General features: G+C 56.1%; 1 protein-coding gene across 1 annotated transcript; it reads right to left on the bottom strand.

The window, feature by feature from the left end:
* Positions 1-2,801: 2,801 nt before the first annotated feature.
* On the bottom strand, positions 2,802-12,716 carry PAK4 (p21 (RAC1) activated kinase 4). The gene is made up of 7 exons (XM_015820678.1): positions 12,509-12,716; positions 6,271-6,728; positions 5,527-5,660; positions 4,635-4,761; positions 4,100-4,225; positions 3,496-3,630; positions 2,802-2,957 (listed from the first exon to the last, which is right to left on the bottom strand). The coding sequence occupies exons 1-7, from the start codon at positions 12,714-12,716 to the stop codon at positions 2,802-2,804; spliced, it is 1,344 nt and encodes a 447-aa protein (XP_015676164.1).
* Positions 12,717-14,818: the final 2,102 nt, after the last annotated feature.

Genomic DNA, 14,818 nt, shown 5'->3' with positions numbered 1-14,818 from the left:
CTTTCCTCCATAAATGCCTCGCATGAACTGCGTTTGGTTAAAAGCCCAGATGTTTATTATTCAAGCTTTTTTCTTCTCGGCTTGTGGGGATATTGAATCAGAAGATGGCTTGCTCAGGCCAAGCCCGTGTAGGACACCCCACGATGCCCTCCCATCAATTTTCCCCCCACCTATGTTTATACTGTAGATGCCCAAAATTTAAATCATGGAAGGAATTCCTTCTAGGTAGATATGAACCCCGTGATTTTGCTTCTTCTGTAGCTTTTTCTTAAACGTCCCAGCAAGCTTTTTTAAAAATGAGGGAATTAAACATAAAGGGAATAGCATGGTGCCCTTCTTTAACTATTAAAGGTGGACCATCTCGCCCAAACCTAATGCTGTATTTTAGGGAAGAAAGGTTCACAAGCACCACTTTGACACAAAATCCAGACTCTTTATACAAGACCATTCGTGGCTAAAACTTACTAGAATTAAACGGGTTTTTTTTCCAAAGCAATTTTAAAAAAAATCATTTCAACACAAATACCGTTGAGTTACCAAAGGGGGGAGAAAAAAGAAAATAAAACCCAATATAAATAATTTCTTTAAAAAAGTAACAAAACCCACAAAATGAATCAGTAGTCATTCTTTTAGAGGGAAAAACATTTCTGGTCGAGGCCTCCAGTTATAAAATTCTTCAAGCAACCAGGAGACGGGGAGGGTGGGGGGCGTTTGAAGCCAGGTCCTCCCGACCTCCAGTTTAAAATTCCAGTCTTTTCAGAGAAGGGGGGGGGAGAAATGTAGTGTTGTGGCACGGAGGGGTGTGGAAGCAGGAGGAGGAGGAGGAGGAGGAGGATTATCACCCCAGGAATCCCCCCTCCTTGGCCTGGCAGCTTCAACAGAGATTTTAAGTCTTTTTCCCTACAGGAAAAGTGAAATAATCCCTGCGTCCTTGAGGTGCCAGGCTGTCCGAAAGAAAACTGCAGGTAAAAAAAGGATTCCTGAAGTAAAGGCAGCAACCGGCTATCCCAAGCAGAGGAAAGGGAGAGACTGGCGTGAAAAGGGGGATAGCCGAGCCCCCTCCGGACCTCTGGCAGATGTGGAATACTGAGGGAGGAAAGATGTGGGGAGGCTGAGCCCCCTCCCCAGAGATGGAGGAGGAATCCAAGATAACGCATCTGGGTTGTCTTTAAGTCAGGAATGCTAGCACCAAAGACCCATTTAACACTCTTCAACTCCCTGGGGGGCTGATCGGAGCCCCCCTGCCAGAGGATGGAGGGGAGAGAGGAAGAGACCCCAGAAGTCAGCAAAGACCCCAGGCGGGGAAGGAGTCAGGCAGGGAGGGGCTGGCTGGGCAGCCCACCCCAGGGCCCAGAGGAGCCTTTCTCACCCCACCAGCTGGTTCCAGAGGTACACTGGTTGGAGAAGTGGAACACACACACACGCATCCCACACATGCACACACGCAACTGGCAATCTCTTGGGGCAGGCTGCTCTTAGCTGAAGAGGAAGCATGCAGCGGGCCGAACCCACTTTGTAAAAACATGGCAAGACAGAGGACTGGGAGTGCTGGGGGGGGGGGGTTCTGAAGGGGCAGCAGGGCAAAGGCCGGGCCTGCAGCACCCGATCCTGGGCATCTGAGCCGAGGGAGGGCAGACCTGTGGAGACACCCGCCTCAAAGGACCCCCACGGCCTCGCCACTTCAGATCCAGGCCGGAAGGACTCCCGCCTACCGTGAACGTCCCTGCCGCAGCCGGTTTTGCAAGACAGGGAGAGGAGGGCCCGGAAGGGCGAGAGCGGGCAAGGGGACTGGGGCAGGGCAAAGCGGAGGAGGAGGGGGCCTCCCGGGGGTCTCGCAAGGGATGCTGCAAGGCTGCGAGAGAGCAGCCAGCCCCCCCCCGGGTCTTTGGGGGCCAGAAGCTGGGCAAAGGGGGAGGACTCACGCCAGCCTTTGGGGATCAGGGGCACCAAGGGCTGCAGTCCCTGCCCAAGCCCCTCGCCTTGCGCTCTCGGGCACGCTATGGGGAAAAGGGCGGGGCTTGCTGGGCGGTCTTTTCCTGCCCCTCCCCTAAGAGCACCCCTGGCCCCTCTGGGCCTCCGTGACAAGCCTGGCTCTGAAGCACGCCCCCCCCCGTGGCTGGCCCCTCCCAACGAGCAGGAGCCCCAGAGCCAACCGCCAGGGCCCTCTGGAGCCCCGTCTCCCTACCTGGGAGCCCCTAAAGTATTGCAGCGCCTCCCTTCAGGGGCGCAAGGGAGTCTCCTGCCTCTGGGCCCAGCCGGTGGCTCTGCTCTCCCTCCTCTCTGAAGGAGGTGAGCGGGGCTTCTGGGTTTCTGCCTGGGGGGCTTCCCCCTCCCCTGGGAGTGCCTTTGGCCAAGGGCCCACTTTCTCTGGGCTCCGCTGAGAGAGAAGGAAACATTTCTGCAGTGCGGAAGAGCCCCGGGCAGCCCCGGATTCAGGAGACCAGCGAGAGAAACTGTTGCTGCCTTTTTTCACACACACCCCACCCCAGACAAAGCCCCTCCTCAGTTCAGTAGTACAATAGGGTGACGCAGAGCAGCCCTGCTAGAGATGGGCCCGCAGGGTCCATTTGGGGGGCCGCGTCATCGGTTGACCAAGAGGAGTCCTCAAGGAAGGGTCCCGACTGCTTGCTGAACTCCTCCTGCCCACACCAACTGGGGGGGCACCATCCCCAGGAAGCAGGGCTCGGTGGGGTCCCAGAGCCCCCTCCTCGTGCGCAGGTCTCCAGCGGCTTCGTGGGACTGGCTGGGGATGATGGCTCTTCCCCCAGCCCGTTCTCTCTTCACGGAGGAGTCCGGCTCGCTCATCTCATCCGGTTCTGCCGCATCAGGGGCACGATGCAGGAGGGGGCCCCGGCTTTGCCGACGAAGGGGTGCTTCAGGAGCTCGCTGGCCGTGGCTCTTTGGGCTGGGTCTCTGACCAGCAAGCGGTCCAGGAAGCCCTTCAAGGAAGGGGAGACCTGCCGGGGGAGAAAGAGCGGAACGGCGTGAGCCACAGCTGGGAGAGGGAGGGGGGCCCTTGGGGAGCCTCAAGGAAACCCCTTCCCCAACACCGGACTGACCCACTTTCTCTGCCCATCCTGGGCCAAAGAAGCCCTGAACCTGGTGGTCTCCTACCAGGTCCTGACCTAGAAACCAGCTGGCACAGGGGCAGGCAGCAGGCAGCCAGTTATGCCGGCTCAGGAATTCTGGGAGTCGAATCTGACCTCCGATTATGAAGGAGGCGCTTCCCTGCCGCCCAGCAGGAGGGCCACAGCCAGGTCAGGCCAATGAAGAGGGGGCTGAGGCCGTCAGTGGCCGAGGGCAGCGGAATCACCACCCCTGGCCTGAACAACTGGCAGCAGAAGCTGCCCTGGGATGATGCGCCTGAGCCAAAAATGGCAGGACACGGCAATCTGGGGGAGGGAGGGAGGGAGGGGGGAGGGGGAACTTGGAACCCCCCCAGAAGCCGCCCCCTTGCCCGGCTGGGCGAGGCAGAGAGCAGGAGAGGGCGCTCACCTTGTGCAGATTCTTGAGTTTGGGGGGCAGGTTGTCCCGGATCATCTTCATGGCCTTCAGAGGGGGCTCATTGAAATAGGGAGGCTCCCCGTCCACCATCTCGATCACCATCACCCCCAGGGACCAGATGTCCACCTGGAAGAGCGGAAGGGTCATCGGGAGGAAGGGCAGGGAGGGGTTGAGGGAGGAGCGGCCCCTGCACCCCTCTCATCTGCTCCTTTCCTCTTTTCCCTGGAAACCTCTGGTCAGCTGCATTGCCCAGGCGTGGCTGGTGGGGGAGGGAGGGAGGGAGGGAGGGGGGGCTCTATTCTCTCTCTCCAGCAGCAATATTCTTCTTTTCCAGATGGATTTTCCAGTGAGGGGGGAGCCGGAAGGAGGGCAGCCACCCGGAAACATCCCATTTATCTAAAGCTTTAGGGTTTGGGAGGGGAACTTTCGCGGTCTCTGGCGGTTAAGGTTTTCTGGGGCTGCCCTCTACCAACGGACACCTGAGCTCCACCTAGCTTAGCTACTACAGCACTGTCTCCAAAGCCCCCCCCTCTGCCCCCCCACAAAACCCTCCCGCAGAGGAGGAGACCCGTCAGGCCTTCCCCGCCTCACCCACCTCCGGCCCGTAGGGCAGCCGAGAGATGAGCTCCGGGGCCATCCAGTAAGGGGTCCCCACCAGCGACTTGCGCCTCGGCACCTCTTTGTTGACTTGTGCACAGAATCCGAAGTCGGAGAGCTTGACCTGAAGGAAGGGCAGGGGAGGAGGCCGTCAGGGGGGGGGCTCCGCAGAGCTGTCCCACGGCTGCTTCCCAGGGCTTCAGAAAGTCCCCCCCCAGCACCATTGTGTGTGTGTGTGTGCCCACAAGTCATAAAGTTGCCAGCTGCCTAGGGAGTTCTGGGAGTTGAAGTTGCCAAAGGTTGGATTTTCAAAGACTCTCCAAGGACTACTGAAGTGGTCTTGCAGGGGGTGTGTTTTTGTGTGTGTGTGTGTGTGTGTGTGCTAGCTAGAGAGCCAGGGATTTTCTCCCTAGGATTTGCATGCAGCTTTTAGGGAATTGGGGCCGCCAAAACGCCAGCTGGTTTGGGGAGCAAAAAGCCATGGAAGAGGGAGAGGGCGGGCTTTCCAGGAGGCCTGGGGTTGGGCAGCTCACCCGTCCGTCGTGGGTGAGCAGGATGGAGTCGCTCTTGATGTCCCGGTGGATGACGCCCTGCGCGTGCAGCACGGAAAGGGCCTTCAGCACCGAGAGGCAGACGGCCGCAATCTGCTCCTCGTTCATCCTTCAAGCAGAAGAAAACACGGCACTTTACCCTTCTTTTCTTTCTATTTTTGTTTTATTCAAAAAAAAAAAAGTTAAAATGCAAAATGCCAACAGTGTTCGTTAAAGAAACAAAAAAACACACAAAACAAACAAGACATTAAAAAAGGTGCATTAAAACAACAACACACATACACATTTTGTCCCCCCGGATTAATATACAGGCAGTCCTCGACTTACAGTGACAATTCAGCCCGAGATTTTCGTTGCTAAGGGAGAGAGTGGTTGAGTGAGTTTTGCCCCATTTTACGCCCTTTCTTGCCACCGTTGTTAAGTTAATCGTCACACTTGTCAACTTAGGAAGACGGTTGTTAAGCGAATCTGGCCTCCCCCGTTGGCTCTGCTTGTCGCAAGGTCTCAAAAGGGGATCACGTGGTCCCAGGACCTTTCAGTTGCCAAGCATCTGAATTTTGATCGTGTGAATCACATGGCCATTTTGGGGGGGGGGAGGGAGGTGCTGCAATGCTCGTGTGAAAAACAGAAGTCACATAAGTGCCACGGTCATTAAATGAGCCGTTGTAAGTCGAGGACTTGCCTGTATTAGAACACTCCTGGTGGGCACTTCTCCTTCGGAGGGAAGAAGAATCCGCTTCTTGGACGGGAAGGAAGCGGCCGAGTCCCGGAGTGGCAGCCAGGCCACCCGCCAGACCCAGAATCCCACGGAGCCCCCGTGGCACGTCTCTCCAAAGGGAGGGGAGCAGCCCACCCCGCCTGCGGTGTCCCTTACCTGGTGTGTGTGACGATGTCGGTCAAAGCGCCGCCCTCCAGGAACTCCATGACCACCCAGAGCTCATCGCTCACCAGGTAGCTGTTGTACATCTCCACCACGTTCTCGTGCTGGTAGTCCCTCATGATCACAACCTGGGGGGGGGGGAAGGCAGGTAAGAAGGAGCCGCTTTCTGTGGGAAGGGGTGTGTGTGCAGAGAGAGGCTGCTGGCCTCAGGCAGGTGAGACCTTTAACCCAAAATCCCTGGTGGCAGCCCAGGAGGGCCGCAGAGTTTGCCCAGCACAGCTTGTCTGAGGCAGAACCGGGCAGGTCCTCCTATGGCCCCCTTCACTGGTGCCATTATGATGATTATGATGACTCTGCTGCTTTGCATGTACTCCGAGAGACAAATTCCTTGTGTGTCTAACCACCCTTGGCCAAATTAAGAATTTAATTCAACGGAATCCATGTCTCTGGAGAGTCTCCGTCATCCGAGCCCTGGTTGTCCCAAAGGTGCTTTTCCGAGAGGCAACTGGACTTTCTTGGCTTTTTCCTTGAAGACCTTTCGCTTCTCATCCAAGACGATTCTTCAGTTCTGATTGAATAGTGAGGTTTTCACCATTTTTGGCTTAATGGTGTCCACACCATTCAGTCAGAACTGAAGAAGCTTCTTGGACGAGAAGTGAAACGACTTCAAGAGGAGAAACACAGAAGGTCCAGTTGCCTTTTGGAAAAGCACCTTTGGGTCAATTCAACTCCATTCACCTCGTTGAAGAGCAGCTCCCGCCTCTGCTGCTTGCGCAGGTCCATCTTCTTGACCGCCACCAGCTTCCCGGAGCTCTTGACGGTGGCGATGCAGACGATGCCCGTGGAGCCCTCGCCGATCTTGATGAAGTTGTCCAGGTAGGTCCTGGGGTCTCCGGGATCAACCACCATCTGCAAGGCAGCTCGGAACTGTTCGTGGGAGACCCGCTGGGGCTCCCGCTGCGGGGAGCAGGGCTGCTGAGGAGCTGGAGGAGTGGGGGCCGCAGGCTGCTGGGGAGGGGGCTGCGGAGGCTGGGGGGCTGGCGGTGATGGCACGTGGGTCAAGTGGGGGTCCGAAGCGTGTTGGGAGAGTCCCAGAGGCGATGGCTCCAGATTTCTGGATCGGGTTGGGCCCGAAGGGGGGGGCCTGGAGGGGCCGCTGTTCCCGCCCACGGGTCCGTTGGAGGCTGCTTCTGGGCCTTTCCCCGGTCGATGCTCTGCCTAGAGAGAGAGAAGGGGAAGCCATTGTGACTGCAAGCATAAAAAGTAGTGCTTTCGCTGTGCAGGGACTTGGGACTGGATCCGTCTTTATCCTCACAGAGAGGGAGGATCAGCCTATCAAGCCTTTTCCTCCTTACGCAGAAGGAACCCAGGACTAGTCCCTTGTTTTGTCTCGACTGACGTGGCTTCTTTCGATCCTGCTCATTTGCAAAGCACAGCTGCCGTCTTTGGGCAGGTGAGTGTGCTAGAAGCCGCTCCTCAGAAGAGTGGACCCGACTAGCAGCCATAATGTCTACGGAGCAGGGCTCACCAGCCTTGGCAACTTTACAACTTGTGGGCTTCACATCCGTGAACGACTTGTGGGTGTCAACTCTCAGAATTCCCCAGCCAGCATATGGGAGTTGACATCCACAAGTCGTTCTGGGAGTTGAAGTCCACAAGTCGTAAAGTTGCCCAGGTTGGCGAGCCCTGCTCTAGAACAGGGGTCCCCAACCCCCGGTCCGTGGACCAGCAACCGGTCTGCGCAAACAAGCAAAGCCCCATCCGCGAGATGCAGGCAGCGCACAAAACTACGCACCCTCCGGTCCACGGAAAAACCTCTCTCCACGGAACTGGTCCCTGTTGCCCAAAGGCTGGGGACCTCTGCTCCAGAGGGTCATCTGCGCATTCCCTTCTTACGGCCACAAAGAGATCTGGGGATAGCTCGGCTCTATGCTGCTTATTCCCCCACCCTTACAGCCTTATCTTTCCCTCAGGGTCAGCAGAGTCTCCCAAAAAGCCCCCTTGTAAAAATGTCCTTTTCAGCGCAGAGGTCGAGGAGTTGACTCGGGGAGTCCATTTAGCTAAGCTGAGGGTTGGGCCCTTCCAAAGGAGGAGCCACGGCGAGGGCCAAATTAGGACCCTGTGCTCCCCTCTCTCAGCTTCCTGCAGAAGGAGCCCCCCTAGAGAGCCAGGTTCAGCAAGAGAGAGGGACGAGGAGCATGGATCAGCGGGAAAGACTGAAACCAGGGCAGGCACACCAGTTGCGTGAAAACTGAGCTTTACGTCTAAGTTCTGGTCCTGTCGTAAGAGGAGGAAGAGGAAAGAGTTGGGTGGCAGAGGCAGAAGAGAAAGCAGTTTGATGGCGTCCACGATACGAGAGGTCGTTGTGCAGCTGCAGAGTTTCTATGAAGACAGACAGAGGTTGCTACACAGGAGAAGAGAGTGTCATCAGATGGTTATTTGTATGTAGAGGAGACCAAGCAGAGGGCAGACGACAAGATGGACAACACAGGAGTGACTGGTTAGTGGAAGCGAGGAAGGAGAGCACCCGGAAAAGGCGAGGCAGGCAGGTAGGAAGCCCCGGCTGCAGCTGATGGAAGGCAGAAGGCAAGGGAGAACTACTGGGCAGAGGAAGGTGAGAAGAGAATCCAGAACAGGTGCAGAACGGAGCATGAAGGAGGAGCAGGCTCTGCACTGGCTACCAGGCTGGTCCTCCTGAGGCAGAGGAGGAGCGCAGGCTTTACCACTCGGTCAGCCAGCTAGGCTATGCTGAGAAGGTGGACGGACTCAGACGTCACGAGAACGGCACCTCCAGTGGATCGATCCAGGCTGGCCAGTCCCACAAGGGCCCCAAGCTCTACGATGCCCTGAGAGGTTTTACCTGAGTGCCACGGACAAGATCGGTGTCTGCGCGGGGGTAGGTGTTAAAAGGCCGTCCAGTCTGCTGTGCGGTCTTCATCACCCCTTCCGAGATGGGGATATTCGGGGTCCGGATATTGGGCCCGGAGAGGGGCCGTTTTTCCCGGGGGGACTGTGGGCTGGCCTCACCAGTGTAGGTGGACTTGGGTCTCTTGTCGGGCCCCTCCGTCCGCTCCCTCTTGACCACGCGCTCGGCGGGGGCCTCCCTCTTCCTGTCCCGCTCAGGCGCTCGGTGACTGTGTTCCGGCAAGGGCTTCGGGTGCTCAGGAGGCCGGGGGTGGCCAGACTGCTGGTGCGGCTTGTGGTGAGGTTCGTGCCCACGGGAGTGTGGGGCGGCAGTCCTGTTGTCCCAGCCCCGTTCCCTGCTCGGGTCCACGTCGTTCCTGGGCCCGTGGCGGTTCCGCTCCTTGGGCTCTCTGCTCTTGCTGCCCCCACCATCGTCCTCCGTGAGGGGAGGGTGCTGGTGCTGGTGCAGGTGGTGGCGGGGCCTGCCCAGCGCCTCTCCCAGGCCGTTCTCCTGGTAAAACTGGTCATGCCGAGCCGGGAAAGGAGGGCTGTCCCTGCGCAGCGAGTTGGAGCGTGACACCGACATGTTCTCAAACTCATCTAGCAGCCAGGCCAGGGAACCGTCCTTGGAAGTTTTGTTTCCGCGCACGATGGTCTTACGCACATGGAATGGAACATGGACCAGGCAGTTATGGGGGGGAGGGGGGGAGAAGGGGATACACAAACAGAAAAGAAAATAAGGTAAGCAACATAAAAACAAAATAAGATGCTTGATGAATGCTTGACGATGGCCCAAGACGATTCCAGCTTTGGCACCAGAAGCGCCCAGCGGTGGGCCTGGTGGGGAGAACAAGGGAAGGAGGACTTGCACATGGGAGGAGAGGAAATGGGACCTTTACAGAGCTGTTCTCTCCCTTTCTCCTGTGACTACACGCCATCCATGCTGAGACACTTTTTAAAAAATATGTCAGTGCTGAAATGATGAATGCCAGGAGTGCTGGATTTGGAAGGCAACGCCTGAAAGGCAGCCTTACACCAACCTTCCTCCCCCCCCCCGGGTCACCCAGTTAACTCCCCGAATTTCAGCCAGCAAAAACCAAGTTACTCAGCCTGGGAATCCCAGACAACTCTAAGTGGGGAGGCCGTCTTTGGCTTCCTGGCTCTGCAGCCGAGTCTCCTGATTACACCACAAGCAAGTAAGATGCTCCCGATCTAAAATGGATTCGATCTCTAAAACACTTTGGAAGAAGAACCTGCCAAATCAGGCATTTCCTGCTCTCTCAGTCTCAGGTGAGGCAGGCTGCCCTCAAATGCTTCCCTAATGATTAAAGACACCCAGGAACCAACTGAGCTCCGGAGAAGGTCTCTACCTCATTGTCTTCCCAGTCTGCTTTAGTACAGGGGTCTCCAGATGGGGCAACTTCAAGACTTTAAGCATGGCTGGCTGAGGAATTCTGAGAGTCGAAGTCCACAAGTCTTAAAGTTGCCCAGTTTGGAGACCCCTCATCACTCCGGAAGTGCAGAGATGGCTGCTCCCCCCAGAAATAGAGGCCAGGGGAAATAACGGAAGCGTTTATTTTGGCAAAAATAAACGCACACAAGGAGTGGTGTAAGGAGGAGGGCTGACCAAGGTGGTGGTGGTGGTGGCTTCTGTCTCCCTCCCTCTTCAGCATATTGTGCAGAACCATCAGTGGCCGTTGTTTTTTTAAAACTGAGGAGACCCTGAAGGACCCCCCCTCCTTCCCCCGCTTAACCACAGAGACCAAACAGGGAAAGAGAGACGCTTTGCCCAGCAACAGCTGCTAGCAACGATTCTGCACTTCCTGCGGGATTCCTGGAAACGGCCAGTGAACCACCTGCGATTTGCGGCTCCAAATGAATTTCCGAAGTGGAAAGCGAGCTGGCCAAGAGACCCTCCCAGCTGCAGCCCACGTGGGGGAGACCTCTCCCCACCACAGCTACCTCGCCCTCCCGGACAATGCGCCCTGCCGCCAACAGAAACAGCCAAGCTCTGCCGAAGGCTCAGTGGGCTCCCCTGAGAGACCGGGAAGAGCCAGCCTGATTTCTCCAAGAACTGAGCAGCCCCCCCCACCCCCATCGAGAGGGAGGAAGGGCTGGGACCAAGGCAGGAGGGCCTTCTGGAGCTGGGCCTTTTGAGTCCCAAGGTTTCCTGTCACCACAGTCTTCCTTTTGGGACAGAGGAGACGCTACAGGGGGGTGGGGTGGCAGGACCGGAACAACCACTGTTGCCCAACTTTCTGGCACCCGGCTTTCCTCAGGAAAAGCCCCAGTTGAGTCACTCTTTGCTCACGCTAGGAGGAGGCTGAGACTCCGAAGCCCCCCTCCTCTCCTCAGGGGCAGGGCCTGCCCCCATTCCAGGCGGGGTCTGGGGCAACGCAAGCCCACAAGTGGGGTGTGTGTGCAGGGACATTTGACCATTCTGAGTCGGAACAATTTGGCCCGTTTCCAAAACACAGTATGCCTATTTTTCAATCAAGCCTGCAACCGAGGTCTATTTCTCTCCCCAAAATTATACATTTGCTCCTGTTTGGGTCCCAAAGCCGGCTGAAACCTGAAAGCTGATACTCCTTCCGCTCAGAGATGCCCCAAACCTTATCCGGCCATCCCTGGAGTCCTTGAACCCACTGCATCCACGCTCTGCCCTCCCTTGCCAGGCTCTTTCCGTTCCAGGGTCACTCTCCACGGGGCTAAACCCAGCCTGGCAAAGGGGGGATATCTGGGGTAGAACAGAGAGATGGGCACAGATAGTCCTCGACTTACAACCATTCTTTTAGCGGCCATTCAAAGTTACAACGGCACTGAAAAAAGTGAATTGGGACCATTTTTCACACTTATGACCGCTGCAAGATCCCCCTGGTCACGTGATGAAAATTCAGGCACTTGGCAACTGGTTCATACTTACGACCGTTGCTCTGTCCTGGGGTCATGTGATCATCTTTTGCGACCTTCTGACCAGCAAAGTCCAGGGGGAAGCCAGATTCACTTCACCACTGTGTTACTAACTTAACAACTGCAGTGATTCACTTAACAACTGTGGCAAGAAAGGTCGTAAAATGGAGCAAAACTCACTTAACAACTTTGCTTAGCCAAGGAAATTTTGGGCTCAGTTGTGGTCGTAAGTCGAGGACTGCCTGCGTAAAGCCGACTGGCAGCCCCTTCGCCCTGACAGACTCGGCAGTTTCACCTCCGGCTGATCCCCAACTCTGCTTTCAGGATCCGTCCCGGCCGGCTCGCCTTCCCTCCCTCCTAATTCAGCGCAAAGGAGGATTTCCCGCTTCCCCACCCTGAGCTAAGAGCTAAGAGCCAGGCTGCCTCTGAACAGCCGCTGCCTTGGTCTCCGGGGCCAGCTCAAGAGTGGTCCCCCTGGCCTGGCTGCTGGGACAAGATCCGGATCCTGGCAGCTGGGCATGCCCAACGTGTCCAGCCTCAGAGCTGCAGCGCATGTTCTGAAAAGATGCAGACCCTGGAGAAGCGCACATTTGCTGCATGACGGACCGTATCTTATTGCTTGTGAAAACTGAATCCACTTTCTCGGGAACTCTGCCTGAAGCAAAGTGGCAGTTCAGTCACACAAAAAAATTCGTTTATGCTCTCAGTTCTCAGATGATGCGGCAAGAACTCAAGATCTGCGCCTCTGGTCCCTTTGGGTTCCAGTTCAATGGGAGATTGACACCCTGAGCAAAGCTAATTAAGTCTCGGCCTTGAACCGATCGTGTCCCCGAATGTCTGTGCAGATTCTCGGTCACCCAGGTCATGGTTGTCCCGAAGGTACGCAACTGGCCTTTCTGTGTCTTTTCTCTTGGGAGACGTTTCGCTTCTCATTCAAGAAGCTTCTTCGGTTCTGAGGGAAGGGTGGGGGAGCTCAGGAACCCCACCATTCGGTCAGAATTGAAGAAGCTTCAAGAGAAAAGACACGGAAAGGCCAGTTGCCTCTTGAAAAAGCCCCTCTGGGGCGTTGCATGAGCTCCTCTGAAACCGAACCCCCCCCCTCCTCTGCGCACTGGCCCATCTCCACTGTCGCAGCCTTCGGGGGGGGCAGAGCAGGTGCCACCAACCTTCTGAGAGCCGGGCTGGACGGCCGTGATGTACACGGGGTCCACCAGTGGCTTTGGCCGCTTGGCCGACTCCTCGATGATGCCCTGCCATTGCCTGGGCAGCCCCGTGAACTTCTGCTCCTGCTGGTCGTAGCCCGTGTGGACCCGGTGCTCGAAGTTGGAGGGGGCCGAGATCTCAATGCGTTTCTTCTTTTTGGTGAACATGGTGATGTTGGCTAGCAGACCTAGAAAAAAGAGGTTTTTTTATTTAAAAAAATGTCAATGGACTAAATCTCTTTGTCAATCAGCAGCTCCAGAGCCTAGCCTCCCCCACCCCCTGGTCCCACGAGGCAGCCCCCTCCCCAAAGGTGGGTGGCTTCATAGGGAGCGTGGGAGATCCCCTTTCAGGAGGAGAGATCAATACTCCCGCCCTGCCAGGAGCTCAAGGTGCCAGTCCCTCCTGTTAACCACTGACCGAGAGATCCCTGCTAGGCTGAGGGATCAATCAGAGGCCAATTCAAACCTCCGAAACGGCCGGGAAAGGCGCAGCTGAGCAGCCTTCCCTAATCCGGCATGCAGGGGTCTCAACAAAGTGCAGTTACTCCATCAGCCTCACCAGCTGCCTCTGTGTGGCTGGACTGAACGGAGAATAAGCTCCATGGCTTGGCCGGAGGGGCTTTGGCTGCTGAACTTTATGACCCTGTTGTCCAAGCTCAGCAACACCAGAGAAAGCCAACCATACACACACACACAACAGACACCCAGACACCCATCCCTTCTCAGGGCATGTGAATTTTCCTCCTCCTCCTCCTCCTCCTCTACTCCACAGCCCTCCCCACCTGGTCTTCTGGCCCCCACGTTCTCCCTCCCTCATCTACCCTGCTGCCCAGAGAAGCTGTTTTCATGCAAATGGACCAGCTCCAAAGGGGACAAAGGAGAAAGAGCCGGGGACAGGAATCTAGTGGCTTCCTCCTCTTGGGGAGTCTGAGCTGATCTCGCCCAAATGCCAGCCCTGAGGATCCCAAAGGCGTTCCTGGGATCAGCTGCAATCCAGAGACTCAGCACTCTGCGGCGTGCCTTGCCAATCCGGTTGGACCGGTCCTTTTGTCAGCAAAACATCCCCCCCCCTCCCGTTTGCCCAACTGGGCCAGCAGGCCTCTCTTGACCAAGACAGGGAAGGAGGCCAAGCCAAACCAGGCAGCGACTCAAAAGAGAGCAGCAGTGAATCATGTCGCCATTTTTGTCAGGGCTGAACTCAAGGGTGGAGAAAGATTATGCAGCGATTTAGAAAATTAGGTTTCTCGGGAAGCGTAAAATTAGCATTAGAAAAAAAACCTCTTGTAGCTTGTTTACACCAGGAAATGATAAAGAAGGAAGAAACAACAGTGAGAAATTGAGGAGCACAAAAATATTTCGATTTTGGCAACGTCACTTCTATCCAGTGTGATCTCTTTAACTGCTTCGGCGGCAGCAAGACAGCCCACGCACGAGTGGAAGGGAAACCCAAAGGAATCTAGACTTCCCCTGCTAATCAAAGAGGCCATCAGGCATTATTGCCTTGCTGGTTCTCTCTACCTTTCCAACCTGCTCTGCAGGCAAGCAGCTCAAAAGCCTAGCGGTTCATCTGACAAACCAGATGCACATCACGGAGACTCATATACTCAGCAAGAGGGTAAACATGTGCTGTATGACACAAACATGCCTGCATTCCTAAAGAAAAATTTCCACCAGGTCTAGTGGGCCACAAGCTAAGACGCTCCTCTTAAAAAGGGCCCGGCCATTCCTCTGGCTGCAGAAAGCGAACCTGGGCACCCCAGGCGGGTTGGGATCCCAGCCCAGCCAGAGGCTGCTGTGAGCAGACCCAGCCCTCACCCAAAGCACAAAGAATCCTGGAAGAATCAGCACAGGCAAGAGGAATTTTATGACAGTGAGAACAGCTAATCAACGGGACAGCTTGCCTCCTGGGGTGGTGGATGCTCCATCACTGGAGGTTTACAAGAAGAGACTCCGGCAGCCACTTGACCGGAATGGCTCAAGAAGGGGGTTGGATTAGAAGACCTTGATCCAGCCCTAGGATTCTATGAATTTTCTTCCCACACAAATGCATAATCAAACTTTGAGATTCATGACCACAAGATGTGGTGCTGGCTACCAGCTTGGCTGGCTTCAAAAACCAGGCTGGACCAATTCATGGAAGTCATAAGAACCGGTGGCCTTTAACTCTGATGGTGGTGGAACTGCCTCCGAAGGCCATCTGCTGGGAGACCAGGGGTCTTCCTTGGGCAGGGGTCGGTGAGTCACTGAGACAATAAGCTGCTGGGATTGAC

This window comes from Protobothrops mucrosquamatus, unplaced genomic scaffold (genome assembly GCF_001527695.2).
Source record: "Protobothrops mucrosquamatus isolate PMUCROS unplaced genomic scaffold, P.Mucros_1.0 scaffold1157, whole genome shotgun sequence".
NCBI classification, from domain to species: Eukaryota; Metazoa; Chordata; class Lepidosauria; order Squamata; family Viperidae; genus Protobothrops; species Protobothrops mucrosquamatus.
This window is presented reverse-complemented; position numbering and strand designations above follow the sequence as displayed.